This window comes from Cnephaeus nilssonii (genome assembly GCF_951640355.1).
Source record: "Cnephaeus nilssonii genome assembly, chromosome: 3".
In the NCBI taxonomy this organism is placed as follows: domain Eukaryota; kingdom Metazoa; phylum Chordata; class Mammalia; order Chiroptera; family Vespertilionidae; genus Cnephaeus; species Cnephaeus nilssonii.
In genome coordinates this window covers 24,404,594-24,421,636 of record NC_137074.1, presented here as the reverse complement: position 1 = coordinate 24,421,636, position 17,043 = coordinate 24,404,594, and the positions used below count along the sequence as shown (strand labels likewise).

The 17,043-nt window shown below is 39.1% G+C and overlaps 1 protein-coding gene across 1 annotated transcript in view; it reads right to left on the bottom strand.

Moving 5' to 3' along the window:
• The window catches only part of PPM1L (protein phosphatase, Mg2+/Mn2+ dependent 1L), a 242,093-nt gene that overhangs the window by 62,596 nt on the left and 162,454 nt on the right, over positions 1 to 17,043 (bottom strand). The window contains exon 2 of the mRNA XM_079766399.1: positions 2,636 to 2,810. Coding sequence (XP_079622525.1) covers positions 2,636 to 2,810 — 175 coding nt within the window. The remainder of the gene's footprint in view (positions 1 to 2,635; positions 2,811 to 17,043) is intronic.

Below are 17,043 nucleotides of genomic sequence, written 5' to 3'. Positions count from 1 at the left end.
TATCATAATAACCCTGTGAGATATTATTAGCTCAAATTTATAGATGAAGACACCGAGGCTCTAAGACATTAATTTGCTAAAGGTCACCATTAAGCTAGAGGAAAAGCCTGGAATTCAGATTTTCTACTCTCAATCCTGTAGTGATTTCTGCTGTTTCATGCTGCAAGTTTATTGATACATTAATTCTGTGCCAAAGCATTTGCTCCCAAAGGCCATGTACGAGAGCACCTCTGCAGACCAGTAGTTGCTCAACAACATGCCGGTGAGTAGAAAATTTCAATGGTGGGAAGTTGTAGCTGGTGGCAGCAGGGCAGGGAAAGCCCAGATTAATTTATAATAGGAGGCTGGAGTCCCCGCTCTATGGCTAAGTAACTATGTTACTGTAAGCAGGTCTATGGGTCTTAGTTTTTTTTCACCTTGGTGTCTACAGGGGCCCCTTCCTCACAAAGACTGCATCTCTCTTATCTGCACAAACCCACATTCATCGTTTGTCCTTCGGGGTTTAAACCAGTGTCCTCCCCTAAAGAACTTAACTCCAATCGCTTGTGAATACTATAGAGTGTACTCATTCCCAAAATCTGGAATTTTTATCCACAAGTCATATATGTGTGTTTTAGCTCTCCAGCTAAACTTTAAACAAGATCTGCCCTGCTGGAGTGTGTTGTGGGTTCAATTCCCAGTCCTGGTCAGGGAGTGTATGGGAAGCAACCAAGTGATGCATGTCTCTCACATACATGTTTCTCTCTCCTTCCCCTCCTCTCCTCATGCCTCCTTTCCTTCCACTTCACTTTCTCTAAAAATCAATGAAAAAAATATCCTTAGTGAGGATTAACCTTAAAAAAAAAAAGTGTTTTCAACATCTCTAATTCCTCTCTGCCTTTTCAAAACTCTTCCCTCTTTCTTCCAACTGCCTAGTACAGTGGTCAGCAAACTCATTAGTCAACAGAGCCAAATATCAACAGTACAACGATTGAAATTTCTTTTGAGAGCCGAAAACCGACTTCTGCGCATGGGCCACGAAGTTTCAATCGCACTGTATGTGCGTGCCCGCACGTGGTATTTTGTGGAAGAGCCACACTCAAGGGGCCAAAGAGCCGCAGTTTGCCGACCACTGGCCTAGTATATCACTATGCCTTGGACAAATGCCGACTGAATGAATGAGAACCTGCATTCAGGCCGTGGAAACCTGGCTTGATTTGTAATAGGAGGTTGGAGCACCAGCTCTACAGCCAAGTAACTGTGTTACTGCAGGCAAGTCTGTGAGTCTCAGGTTTTTCATCATAAAATGATTATGGGGGTAGGAAGTAGGTGAAGTATATGAGTTCCATGATCTCTGAGATACTATAAATATTTAAATATTATTTTGATTGGACCAACCATAGCCTTTACTCCATGAGGGCTGAGAGAAGAGATGAATGAGAATTCCAAAGACAAGAATGTGAAAAACAAGGCAAATACCGAAACCAAACAGCCAACCACCCAGCAGGCAGAAGAAACCAATGTGTCTGGAAAATTAATGAAGTAAAGAAGAACCAGAGAGAGCAGAGATGTCTTAGGCAAGGCTTGAAATGTGAAGCCTGTCTGAGAGGGAGGCAAAGGGGTTATAAGGCAGAATATAAATGGGGACAGCTTCATAACGAAAAAAATTGCATTAGTGTTTAGGCATGTGTAGCATAATGTTGTTGTTTTTTTAATTTACTCTTCTGTTTGCTATTCAAGCTTGAAATCAAATGTTAAGAACATCAGCACTGAGACTGCTTAGGATCAGGAGAAAGAAAATGAGATGCATGCTAACAACTTCCTTGTGGAAATAAAAACAGAAGGTCCTAGTAATAGGGATTGATACTACCAACATTTGACTATTAGAAATGTTATTTTCCTGTACTTTCTTCTTCATTTTGTTGGGGGGTGGACAATATGACCATTTTAATTAGGATATTTCTCTTAAGTTTAATTTTATTAAATATTTTAATAATTCCAAGTAATATTGCACTGGTTTCATTAAAATTTGGGTTTTAGCTGACAGACCATGTAATAAAGAAAAATGGTGTTATAAGGAAGTCTGTCTATGCCTTCAATAATAAGCTCCCTTAGATAGGATGAACTTATGGGAGGCAATGAACCAAAGTATCTGGTATGATAAGAGGGACTAGGATTCATATAAGGAGTTAAAGAAAAAGAAAATCAAGTTCAGCTTGAAACTTGAAGAAAAAATGGCACCTCTTTGGAAAAGAAATTCTCTGAAATTAAAAAATAATACTTGAAGCAAATAATAGTTCTTGGATTATCAGATGCAAAAGTTTTCAGCTGGTATCTGAAATTGAAGTGACACTTCAAAAGATTAAATCAGTAAGAGTCCATGATTGATAAAAGACCAGAAATTTCCTTTTAAGAACCAGCAAAACTGTAAAAGGAATTTGATATTTAAGAGACATTTTTAGGAACCTCCTGATGAAATTTTTTATACTAAAACTCACTGAGAAGAAACTCACTGTTAATCCATGTTATCTAACTTTGGGTCCAGTTTGCCCTTCATCTTCTACCTCAGAAAAGGCCCTAAATTTAACCAATCTATAAAGAAATTTCTGCAGGGAGAAAAAATCATGTGACTGTGTGTGTATGAAAGACAACATACCTGCTTCATCATAGGATACAGTCAATTTTTCTAGCATTTCTCGGTCAATCGACAGAATCTGTTGTTCTAGGATGGTCTGGTAGGACAAAACACTATTTTCTTTGTCTTTCTCGTAGTCCTGTAGATGCTGTTTAAGGGCCTCTGGGAGTCGAGATTTTACATATTCAGCTGCAGTCTGCAAATAAAACAGGTAAAAGAAAATTAGTATTTCTCATCTTAGGCTTTTCACTTCGTCTTAGGTGCTGCAGCGAGAACTCAAAAGCACTGTGGTGCGAACCCTTTAGACAACCATGTCCTTGTCATTTTTAGTCTCCACCAGTAAGGTGACTCTTCAAAATAGGCAGAATCACAGACCTCTAAGAGTTTTCTACCAGGCTGAAAGGTCTAAAAGATGATAGATTTAGTTTGTCATTCATGGAGTTAGTACTCGAAGTTTCAACAACTATCCCACTGAACTCTGAAGGTCCCATCATAGTAATCTTACTGGATATAAATATGACTGCCCTTGTCTAGAATGCAGAAGCCAGTCACTCGTCTCAGCAGAAGACAGTCTATGCTATGCCAGCCGTATCTCTACTTTGTTTTGTTGTTCTCTACTCGTTAATGCTCACGCAGGAATTCTTGTGAAGGGAAGAGAATGGAGAGCCCACTGTACGAGCTGATAATGGAATAGTGGGATAAACAGAAAAAGAAAATATCTAAGACAATGATATCTGTTAGCCAGAAAAAAGAACTGTTCACCACTTAAATGTCTTGGCCTTTATATACATACTAGAGGCCCAGTGCATGAAATTCGTGCACTTGGGGGGTCCCTCAGCCCAGCCTGCGCCCTCTTGCAGCCCGGAAGTCCTCAGGGGATGTCCAACTGATGGCTTAGGCCCGCTCCCCATGGCAGTCAGACATCCTTAGCGCTGCCACGGAGGCAGGAGAAGCTCCCGCCACCGTTGCTGCATTCGCCAGCCATGAGCCTGGCTCAGGGCTTCTGGCTGAGCGGCGCTCCCCCTGTGGAAGCACACTGACCACCAGGGGGCAGCTCCTGCATTGAGCATCTGCCCCCTGGTGGTCAGTGGTGTCATACCTACTGGTCGTTCTGCTGTTCAGTCAATTTGCATATTGGCCTTTTATTATATAGGATTATTCTTAATTTGACTTTGTTCTGCTTCTACACTGTCTCACAATGCACTCCCAACTAAAGACATCTGAAATTACATGCAGTGATTTTCAACCCGGTGGGCATGCTTCCCTTGGAGGTAGGAAGAAAGGCATGTATACTGTGGCAAAGACCTCCCTGAAGATTCTAATATATTCGTCTGGGGGGCTGGGGAGATAGCACACTCTTCCCTCTTCCAGCCGAGAACACAACTAAACAGAACTATAAGAAAGAAATTAAGTGATAGAGTGGCATGTGTGAATCAGAAACTGAAATTCTTAAAACATATTTCTTAAGAATGCCAAGAGTTTAACATCTCCTTGCTGTGAATTTGACAAAATAAATGAAGGCATACACATATTGTTTAAAATTATACTCATAACCATTAGAAACTGAAATAAAAGAAACTGTTAAAAAGAATTGTCCCTGGGGTATGGGCCCAGAATAAGGAATAGCACACCTATATAATTTAATATACTTTTAAATTTTTCTGTAATTTTAAAAAATTATTTTTAAAATATAATTTTTGTAACCTTCATAGTTTTTCTTTTAAATGTTACACAATTTAAGATGAAAAGAAACTTGCCAGAACAAACAACTGACTTCCCAGGAAAAGTCCACTGGAAAGTTATTTTTCAGTCTTCAGAGCAGCCAAATATAGCATACAATACTTTTTATTTTCAGATTTATATTTATATCCCCTAATTAAGTTGTTGATGAAATTACAACTTTAAAATATCATCAAACATTGCTCAATTTATTTGCTAGCCACCTAGTGCAGAACAAATAAAGTTATTCCACAAAATGTGAATGGAATCAACATGTTAGCACTATATATTTAATTCTAGAGTTTAATGACAATTTTCTTCTGACACTGGACAAGAAAGAGGCATACTGCAGAATAACTATTTTTAAACTCAGATGACCTTGCTAGTCAGTGTAACATCTGTCTTTTTTCCCTTGGAAATATCTATGAGGCATAGGAAGTAATTCTATAATGAATAATTGTACAATGCATATTTTTACAAATATCGGTGTGCTCTGTGTTATTGAAAGCATACCACACATTTCCTTCCAATTATGTCCAATTATCTACTTTTCTAAAACTATGTTATTGGTCTTCAAACAGGATTTATATTTTTTACTATATTGAAGTTATAGTTTGGCATTTCATTTCTAAAACAGTATAACTTCATATATAGAGTTCTTTCCATGGGGAAAGATTCTTTGGAAGAACAGAAAGAAATAATTCTAGCAAAGTACTAGATTCTGTCAAGATATTTCAAGAAATCACCTTTATATTGAGGTGATGCTCTAAATGTATTCAAATGGCAGTTAAATCCTTATTCTCAAGCACGTACCTATGCTTAAAACCAGGCTGTCACACAAATACCGTATGATCTTACTTATGTGTGGAATCTAAAAAGAGAAAAACAACAACAACAAACCAGAAACCAAACTCATAGAAACAGAGAACAGATTGGTGGTTGCCAGAGGTGGGGGATGGGGGTGGGTGAGGGGTTGCAAAATGGGTGAAGGTGATCAAAAGGAACAAACTTCCAGTTATAAAATAAGTCCTGAAGATACAATGTACAGCATGCTGATTATAGGACTATAGTTAATAATACTGTATTGTATAGTTAATAGTTGCTAAGAGAACAGATATTAAAAGTTCTTATCACACACACACAAGATGTAACTATGTGTGGTGATAGATGTTAACTAGACTTATTGTGGTGATCATTTCGTTATATATACAAATATCAAATCATTATGTTGTATACCTCAAGCTAATATAATGTCAATTATATCTCAATTAAAAATACAGGCTGTCATATGAACTGAGATTGGAATTATTGCAAAAGTAATATATAATTCAAAGAATAATTTAAAATTTCACTGGAATTCAAAAATAAAGCAAAAAACAAATTTAAAATATAGGATGACATCTATTCTTTAATCAGTGATAAGAGCTTCTAGAAGTTTAAATCCTAAATTGCATATTCTTATCATCTATTTTCAGAAACAATAATACAGGATGGGGCAGAAGTAGGTTTACAGTTATGAGTACATGAAACATTTATTCTTGTATTATTACCTATTATTAGATTATTTTCCATATGAACAACTTTAAACCTACTTTTGTCCCACGCTGTATTATAACCATTATCAGTATCTTGCATGTGTGCAGTGTTTTATACTTTTCTGAGCAATGTATATTGTTACATTCTGTATCTTCAGAATAACTTTCAGTGAAAGTAGACAAATTATTGGTTTTGGTCAATCTTTTACATCCTTCAAAGTTTGGCTCAAATGCTATAAACTCTGTTAGTAACACACCTAAGAGCAGCAAGTGAACTTTCAAGTATTAAAAAGCTATCTGTATAGGTATTTTAGCTCCCCAGTTTGGCTGGAATAAGTACTGTATCTTACACATCCTTGTGTTCTCTCAGCATCAGGTTTAGTGCTTTGCACCCTATAAGCTTATATCTTGACCAGATCCAAGAATCAGGGACTTAGAGGTAGCCCTTGGAGAAAACTGTTTACAGTTCATAACTATTTGTCTGCAAACAGCACCTCCTCTCATGACTCCAGATAGACCACAAGAGTCTGGTTTCCTACTGGCAAATGGAACGACACTTGGTCTTTAATTGCCATTGATGCCATTATTTTAGGAAAGTGAAGGCTGAAACCCAAATCAACATTTACATGCTAAAATGGTAAATTATGGAGTACTTAACATGCAATGCTACATATGGAGCTTTAATGATTTCCTTGGTATAACTGTTTGATCTCCATTCTTGCCTTTCTTCATTTGGCAATAGGCTTGATTCTGCTAGTGATTCTCTGACGAGTTGAATACCTTAGAATTGTGCCCGAGTTAAGAGTTGCCTTATGGGTGCGAATTCTGCCAGGGTTTGTGCTTGTCTGAATTACTGAGTAGGTTCTCCTCCCCTCCCCCCCCCAAACAAACCCCAGGGGGGCAGCAGAGACGCTTCAGGGCAGAAAGTAGAAGATACATAGTTCACAGAGTCTTCTGGTTATACCAAGAAGATAGTTTACAGCGGGAATAACAAGATGAGCTAGATAAGCTACCAGTAAATGCTTGTGAGGTAAGGCACAAAAGATGACTATTGCAACTTCTTAAAGAATTTGCATATGTTTATATTACCCAGGCCAACTGCAGTCTGGAAGGCAGTAACGAAGCAGAAGGACTAGGGATCTAAATTCTGGGAACCCAGTACGTAGAATGCTGACACTAGTCATTATACTACAGAAACTATTTACTGTACAGTGGTATGTTCTTTAATTAATTACTAATGTATATGAAAAGATTTGGCCAGCTGGCGTGCAAAGCGTAATTTAAAAGCTACTAAATGCTTCACAATTCATCTTTAAAAAGAAAACCCGTCAGCCATCCAATTCCAATTTATTGAGTGTCTGCTGAGTACAGCACATTAGACTAGACACTATCTGGAGATCAACCCTTTGCCATTAAAGAACCTGCAATTTTAATATTCAAACAACACACACATGAAATACGAGGGAAAAACATTTTCCAAAGCAATACAAAAATAGGCATGAATCTTGAGATGAATTAGCATATTTAATTAACATAGGAGCCCTGTTAAGTGCTGCCCAGCCTCTAAAGAGAGAAATCCAGGAGAAGAGACAAGAAAAAGAACCAGGAAATCATTCCAGTAGAGTTTAAAGATCAGTTTTAGAGGTTAGAAGCACTTACTGGAGAAAAGAAATGCAATCTAGAAAGTAGTAAATATGAGTTCCCAGGGAGAGATAATAAGAAATGAAGTTGATAAGACTGGGAGGAGGAGGAAGCTGGCAGGTGGAGAAGGCTTTCCTCCCTGTGAGCCAGGGAGTTTTGACTTGTGGCAGTCACAGGAAACGGAAACGTCTTAAGGAGTAAAAGAAATCATCAAATATTGTTCGAGGTAGAATGTGCTTGGCGCTCAGTTTAAGACGCACTGAAATAGAAGGAGATTAAAGTACGGAGACAAGGAAAAAAACCTGAAGGAAAGGAAAGCTGGCCTTCTACACAGTGGTTGGACTATAAATCAGACAATCCTGTACAGAAAATGAAAAACTGTGACAAAAACTTTAACAGTTTACACCTTTTACCTAGCATGTCTTTCTAGGAATTTATTTTAAGAAGATAAAGATAAGCTTTAAAGACTTGTGTGCAAACATGTTTATCAAATATTATTCATGAATAATATTTCTGGAAACCAGTAATTAAATTATGGGATGTCCATGCATTGGAAAAACAACAACAAAGCTATTGAAAATCATGTCATGGTATGTCAACTATAATTTAAAAATGAATTTAAAAAATTCATCAGGAAAAAAGATCATGTTCTGGAAGAGTAACAATTATGTGGGAAAATGTTCATAATGAAACACAGTTTACTAAACAGTTTGTATACTACATGTATGAGAAAAAATTGGCTGAATTACGTTAATACTAGAGGCCTGGTGCACAGATTCTTGCACCGGTGGGGTCCCTCAGCCTGGCCTGTGGGGATCGGGCTGAAACAGCTCTCCGACATCCCCCGAGGGGTCCCAGGTTGTGAGAGGGTGCTGGCTAGGCCTATGGACCCCACCAGTGCTTAATCAGGGCTGGGGAGGGATTGCAGGAGGGCTCCAGGTTGTGTCTGGCCCATCTCGCCCAGTCCCCATCAGCCGGACCCCAGCAGCAAGCTAACCTACTGGTTGGAGCATCTGCCCCCTGGTGGTCAGTGCGCGTCATAGCGACTGGTCAAACGGTCAGACACTTAGCATATTAGGTTTTAGTATATAGGATATATCATTAGTTATCAAAGGTAGTAAAAGTTTGGGTGATATTAATTTTTCCTCTATGATGTTTTCAGCGTATTTCAATTTTTCTAAAATACATATAATAGAAAAACAAATGACCACTTACTGAGTGGTTGAGCACTGTGCTGAATGTATTACCTGTACTCACTTATTTAATCCTCAAAGCAACCCTATAGGTTTATCCAGATGAGGAAACAGACTCAGAGTTAAACAACTTACCTCTGGTTATACAGTGAGTGGTGGAGCAGGAAACACCAATAGATTTTGAACCAGAAAAGAAAAAAACATATTTTTTAAAGAAGAGATGCCTACTGTAGACATTGCCTTGTAAAGCAAAGCAGCTTAAGAAGAGACAAAAGAGCACATGAGCAAAGACTCACAACAGATGCGAAAAAGCAATATGTAAAATGGCTTCAGTGGGAAAACTGAGCAAAGTGAAACAATATATTAAATTTACTTTTGAACATTTAACTGCAAGCTGGAAAACTACCCGCCTCTTCATATGTTATGTACTATCTACTCCTCTGCTCAAAAAAGGCAAACCTCCCCAAGGAAAAGGTATTAGACATATTTAATAGAATTCCAAAGAAAAATACCAGAGTAATGATTTGGTTATGAGTTCCAGAGAGGCAAAAGCTATTTTCAAGAAAAGCATTAAGTGATATTGAATCAAATCTAACAGAGCCCCCATTAGAGAAAGATCACAAGTAAATTAGACCTATGTTCAAATCATTTTTAGTATGTATTTGTCTCTGGGAATTTGCAAAGGTCAACTTACTATTCATTTTGAACTTTAATAGACTTTAAATAAAAACAGGCTTCTGATATCCTTAACTACGAAACTATGCCTTATAATTTTTTATTTAATACTGCATATTTCACAGTTGTGGGAGTTTTTTATTTTATTGTCCCCTCCTTTTTAAACAAATGTTCTATTTTATTACCAATTCTAAGACTTAGTCTATAGCATGCAATTTTGTCCTTTAAAATTTCAGGTATGGTATTCAAAGAAAGAAAGCTCCCTCTATAGCAAATAAATTCTTACTTGGAATATATTTTTAAAACCAAGGAATGGAGTTTATCATTTAGTTTCTAATAATCTGTGTTATAAATGTTGGTCCTGCTGTAAAGACCCAATTTCAAGGCAACTTAAAAAAAAACAAAAACCAGCAGATGAGATTCTAAGATTGCAAAACCTGGGCAATGCATGTTAAGAAGAAATACCCACTTCTGCCTCCAGGATGGTCTGCCAAAGTGTGCTTTGCCAAGATAAAAGAAAAGTTTCAGAATTTTAATACCTTTCAAATTCTCTGATTTTATAAATTACCCTTTGCCCTTCAGTTTATTTAACACATACGTACACACACACACACACACACACACACACACACACACACACACTCCTCTAATTTGGCAGAGAGAAGGCCTCAAGCTCCATCGGAATGAATGGGACAAACAACTGATGGCAGTGCCTTTCAGTTTACATTTATACCACGTCTGCCTGACCTGGAACATGGTGCTATGCTTCCTACATGATTGTTGACTATGAATGGACCCAGGCATTTAAAACTGGATAAAAAGGAGACTAAAGCAAAGGAACTGATCCTTGGCCCACGTTGTGGATGAAGTTAACAGCGATCTCACACACAAGCAGGTGCTAAATCTGGCTCGAAGGGCACCTGGTCAGTGCCCCCCTGGGTGCGAAGCGGGCTTTGGCGCTGAGGAAGACATACGAGAGAGGTCAAGTGGCAAATCAATTCTGCAAACAGTGAGTAGGAAAAGAACTGAACCTGGAGAAATGGTAATTCAGGAGCGACGATAAAGGAGAGATGGTAAAGGAGATCCTCCCAAACTCACACAGCAAGAGGACAGAGAGAGAAGGGAGTGCTACTTCTGTTGCAGACAAGGTTTCCCTGCCCTTGAAGGAAGCGAATGTGCTGATTTCGCAGCAGCCAGCGTTCAGACCACACGTTAATTTACTTGGGTTCACCTTGTGATCCATCTTTCTTCTGTAACATTATTATTAACATTTGACAACTGCTCTTCGGCTCCAGGCAACTTTAAAACAAAGTCAGAGTGAGTATCCTTGCCCACCAGGAAGAGGACATAAGGCAAGAGAATTGTTCCTCTCACACCTGCCAAGTCATTTCTTGCCCTTTTTGGTCTTTGCCACTTCTAACCTGGAGGGGTCATTTAAATAAGAAAAGCATCTTTGAGAAGACAGACCATCTTGCACTCCTGAATTCATAACTCTGCACCAAGAAGGCGGATTTGATTCTTCCAAAGAGAGATGGCATCAGGAAAAAGACCCAGGCTTAACCCTGAAGTATGTAAATGAAAGCCAATGCTTATGATGGAGAACCAAAGATATGGACGTGCAGCTGCTAGTCATGGGGCAAAATGACCACCACAGAGGGCATAGCACTCAGCATGGGAGGGGCTTGAAATCATACTCCTATTGAGTATAAAGACCGAAGTTTTCATTTAGTATAAACATTAAGGTGATGACTGCTAAGTTATAGGTTACTCAGGACAATTCCTCTGGAATTTCTCAAATGACAAACCTTCAATAACTGTATCAGTCATCTCATCCATTTTTAACCTGAGGCCATTTTCCCATGATAGCACCACACATGCCATAGTGTGAAAAGTATAATTCAAAACCCATGTCCTGAATGATGGCTTCCCTGACTTCAGATCGTGGTTTTTAAAGGTATAAACTTAAATGACCTCCTTTTTCTAAATCCCTACTCTCTAATGGCAGTAAGGTAATCAAATACGGCTTAGCTTTGTGATCCATTTTCCTAATCATACTGTTTTGGTCAAATCTACATTCAAACTTGAAGGGATTAAAAACGTGTCTGCATACAGCCTGAAGAAAAGTTAAGATTATTTCCCTACTACCAAAGGGATGACTCATGGAGTCTTTGCCCCTCGGTCACCACACACATTACAAAGAGGCAGGGGGAACAGGCTAATTCCATGGTGCTTCTTTTAATTTTTAAAAATATATATATTTCTATTTATTTGAGAGAGGAAGGAAGAGGGGGAGGAGAGAGAGATAGAAACATCAATAATGAGAGAGAATCATTGATCAGCTATCTCCTGCATGTTCCACACTGGGGATCGAGCCTGCTACCCAGGTATGTGCCCTGACTGGGAATATGAACTGTGACCTCCTGGTTCATGGTGGACACTCAACCACTGAGTCACGCTGGCCAGGCTTAATTTTTTTTTTTTTAAAGCACACACACATTTAAGACCTCCTGAGAGATGGCAATATAAAAACAGCCCACCCGCAGAGTTTTTTGTAAATCTGCTGAGAAAACTAGCAGCCTTCAGCCAATGCAGTCCTGTTAAATTTTTGTGATAAGTGAGTTCCTATCTTTTCGGCAGTTATAGAAAGAAATAGGAAATTGTTTCACATTCTATACATGTGAGATGTATAGAAGAAAAATGCAAGGCAATGTTTGTTTACAGAGAGGAAAAATATTTCCTATTTCAAAGAAAAATATGGCTACGCATAAATTCCTTTCCATTTCTGAATTTTGGGTTATAAAGTTCGAGGAAATATTAACTTCTGTGAGTGCTATCCAAGTGTGTTCTAGAAAGTTCCATGCAGAACGCTAACTGAAAATGCCCTTAGGGACCCAGAAAGCCAGTGGGACCAACTGTTATACATGAATTATAACACACTCCGGAGTTATTAAGCAAAAAGAACTCTGTAGCTATGACGATGGAGAAGTCCCTTAGGAAGGCAGCCCAAACACAGTCAGACAAAATGTTCCTTGGCTGGTGATTGGGCAAGAGAACCCCTCTAGGACCTCAGTGGACTCCTGCCCCACAGCACAGCTACAAAATTCGTAGTTGAACTTGCTCAAGAGTGATACTTCAACCAACGGCTCCTGAATCACCTCGGATGGGAAAGGAAATGTCTCCTTAAAAATGCAGAACATTGGTCCTGCTCCATTTTTAATAAATTGAGATATTTCCGTTGCGACTCTAGAATGTGCTTTTTAAACTTGTGCTGCATTTTAGCAAGATCACTAAAGAATAAAACTGACCAGTTTCTACCCCTTAAGAGTTCTAATGTTATAAGGTGTAGGCACGTGTATTCTTACAAAGCTATACAATGAATTCTGATGTGCATCAGACCCTCCACAATAATACCCCATCTGCATCCCCCAAGACTCAGTTTGGCAAGTGAATATGTTTAATTCTTGTAAAAACCTTGACTGTACACAGTGACTTTCCCACATGGCCTGACCCTCAATGCCATGGGCTTTCTTCCACCGTATAAAATTGCCAGCCTGCTCAGTTTCTGAAAGGCTTAGCCCTCCCTAAAGCAAGCGAACTGACCTGAGTACTTGTGATGCCACGAGCACTTGGAACCCTTTCCCAACAGCTTGTGGGCAATCAAGCAAGTCTCGGCAAGCTGTGTGAAACAGGCCACCACTTGACCTGTGGCAAAGCACCTTGAAAACACAATGACTTCCTCTCGACCGTGCCCAGGCACGGACAGAACACTGGCCTGACCTCTGCGGGGACCACCAGTGGGAAGTCGCAGTAAAATGGAGCAGAAAAGAAGCAAATCAGCATCACCAGCAGTACTGTGTAACTTTGCATATAGAATTTGAAAGGGTATCTTATTTTAGCAGGAGGAAAATGGGATACCTAATTGCATGAAAAAGCTATAATTTCAGCAGTGAATGCACCTGCTTGTGTAAATAGAAAGTGACACATTTTAAAATCTCAATGGGCAAATAATTCACGGAACTTACAGAGAAAAATATGTCCTTTCCCAAGTCCTGCTTCAACACTGAAAGGCAACTGCTGGATGAGCAGGGATGCAGTCATGGGCTACAGCCTTTCCATTAATATTTGAGTCTCCACCATGTGGCAGGCACCGTGCTAGTTGCTAGGAAGAAAGGTGGGCTAAAGTAGACATGTCTCTGTTCTTTTGGTGCTTATGGTCTCGTAGGAAGACAAAAATTAATCAAATCACCACTTAAGTGTATAAACAGAAGCGCTAAGGAAAGGTTCTTGGAGGGGAAAAAACAAAACAGCCTGATTGGGGGTAGATCTAACATTTCAGGAGGTCCGCAGGTAAAGGGCAAGGAGGAAGGAGGAAGAAGAGGTCAATACAGTCAGTAAAGAGAGCATTTTTACTGATACCAATTTTTTAAAATGTGGACAAATGAAAGCCATGGGTGAATAAAAGTTGCAATTAATAGGAGGGAAGGCTTCAAGAGGGACTCGCACTCTGAGGTGTTGGAGACCAGCCTCTGGTCTGATGAGAACAGAAGGAAGGAAGCAATGTGCACTACACTTGCCCAACTAAACCCAATAATAACTTTCTGTTGTGGCAGGGCACAGGGTTGGGGAGCTCATTTCTGTACTCTTTTTATTAAAATGCGTTTATTATAAAGAATCTGAGTGAAGAACAGTGTTAGGTCCCTAAGCCTTGACTGCCCAGTCAATGCCTCGCGTACTTTTCATGCTTCTTCTCTCACCCAGTGCCCACAGGGCTGCCTACATTTGTTTAGCACAGGCAACCGGTAGAGCCTTAGTGCTCCTTCCACATTACTCTGAAATGTTGCATTTACACCAAATTTTGACCTTTTTGCAATAGCATACAGAGTCATAACACATCTGGGTGTCTTACACTATTCATTTTGTTTTTAAGTCAGAAAAGATGTCTATGAAGGTAACTGTGCAGCTAAAATAGCATCAACTGATACGCATCAACTAGCTGGGAATCATTTGTCCCAACTTGTGAAGTTCTCACCCTAAAAGTCAGAGGAATAAAACTAAAATGAGCCTGGCTGGTGTGGCTGAGTGTCAGCCCATGAACCAAGAGGTCACTGGTCAGGGCACATACTCCAGTTGCTGGCTGGATCCCTAGTAGGGGTATGAAGAAGGCAGCCAATCAGTGATGTTTCTCTCTCATCAATGTTTGTATCTATCCCTCTCCCTTTTTCTCTCTCTAAAAATCAATAAAACATATTTTTTTAAAAAAACACTAAAATTAGGTTTTCCCTTTTCAGAAATGTATGGAGAGTAAGAAGGAAATCCAATGGTCTCCCCATGCTGAATCCCACTTCATTATCCTCCTGTTTGGATACATGGTCTTATTCCATGCAGAAAGTTCCCCACAAACAGAAGAACAGAGCAAAGGACTCAACTGTCCAGTATAGCTAGTATATCCCACTGGGAGAGACTTTGTTCAGAAAGATGAAATCTGGGTAATTGAGAGAGCATTCACTTCTCCATGGGTTTTCCCACCTACCTGGGAGGAGGGCTGTAGAAATCATAAGAGAGGTGGGCTGGCCCAGCTCCTTAGCAGGCATATCTTTAACAAATAATATTTATTGAGTATTTCCTGTGCCAGGCATTATGCTTTCATTCACTCCTCACAACAACCCTAAAAAGTATCAATGCATTGCAGATGTGCCTCTGCGCACCTCTTATACAGTCCTTTACTCTTCAACAAAATCTTAAGTTTCCTAAATATTTTGTATAGGCAAGTTTTAGGAATCCACAGCTAAGGAAAGTAAGATAGTACAATAGAGATGGAGTCAAGAATAAAGTTGAAACACAAAATATATGCCTTAAGATTCCTTTTCTTTGTTAGAGATTAATTAAAAACTGACTGAGTTCTCTGGCACACAAAACCAAAATATAAAGGCAACCATCTGCACAGGTCAGAGTTCTTAAAATAAATTAGAGGAAGGGCCAAAATAATGCTTATGGCAGACATTATTAATCAATCAAATAATTATTTGCCTTAAGCCCCAACCCACCCTGGAATCCTTCTCAATATAGTATTCCAAGTAGCCACCAATCAAAGTTACCATACAAGATGAAACCTGGTTATGAGCCTTGGTCTAAATCCAGGGTGGCAAATTATGGCCCAAATACCTGTTTTTGTAAATAAAGTTTTATTTTAACACAATCCCACCCAATTGTTTACATATCATCTTGCCTAAAATATGCCCTATATGACTCTTTACAAAAAATGTTTGCCAAGCCCTGGTCTAGATAAATGGCTGAACTAAAGCAAAATGTGTGTGTGTGTGTGTGTGTGTGTGTGTGTGTGTGTGTGTGTGTGTGTGTGTGTGTGTGTGTTGTGCGCGGTTTATATTATTTAGTTCACATTTGCCTTCACGTATTGAGCACTGTGTTAGGTTCCAGGTGTATAAAAATAAGTTGTACAGAGTTGTTACCTTGAAATAACTCACGGTCTAGCTAATCACAAAAGAAATTAGAAAATATATATATTCTTATTGACTACAGAGAGAAAGGGAGGGAGAGATAGAAACATCAATGATAAGAGAGAACCATTGATCGGTTGCCTCCTGCATACTCCACACTGGGCATTGAGCCTGCAACCCAGGCATGTGCCCTGACCAGAGTCGAACCGTGACCTCCTGGATCATAGATCAACGCTCAACCATTGAGCCATACCGGCTAGGCCACAAAACAATTTGATCAGTTCAAAAACATAAGCATGTACAGTTTACTGTGTGAATCAAATAAAGCAATTTTAAAATTCTAATACCCCAGAGAGATTTCTGAAATATTCTATTTCTTTCCACTTGACCATACAACCTAAAAAGTCAGAGGGAGCCTTGGAGGGTATAGTACCTCAGCAATTCTAGAGGAAATGGGTGGGTAAAAATACAGCCAGACATTGTTAAGCATGGCTGCTTTGACATGATGTAGCAGTAAAAATGAAAAGGTCATTCATTAGGCATTCTAAAACCAAAGGCAACTGGTGATGCCTCATAAAAAACGAACTTAAGCAACTTGGGAGTCTCAGAACTGCCATTTGTCAGGAACCACATAATCATGAGAAAATTAACAAGGTTCCAAAGAGACATGCAGAGTTTGAATTAGGATTCATAGTAGATTGGCAGGGACATAATAAATTCAGAATTGTAGTAATCCACAGCTGCTTCAACCTTAGAAAATAATGAATTGCTTAGTGAGGGCTGGTGTCTCTGAAATGGCAAGCAAAATCCATCTGCTAGGGAGTAGTGTCCTATCTTTATGTCCTATATACTAGTATACCCAGACAGTCCATATCCACCTAAAAATTGATTGTTGCAACAAGCTATTTCCAAATGTCATAAATCAGCATGCAAATAGTCAGACTAGAAAAAGTATAAACTCTGCCATCTACAATACTCAATTGTTGATTTCCTTTTAATCCCCAAGATAGTACCTATGATTCTTCTCCAAAACATACTATGTTGACTTAAGTGCCCTAAGATAAAGAAGTCGTTAAACAAATCAACGTGACTTCTGAGACACACTCAACAAACCAAGATTTATTTTCTAATACAAATCATACATCCACATTCATTCAGGCAATTAAATAGTGAAGCTTAGTAGAACTTTAGAAGAAAGTGGCTGGCCACCT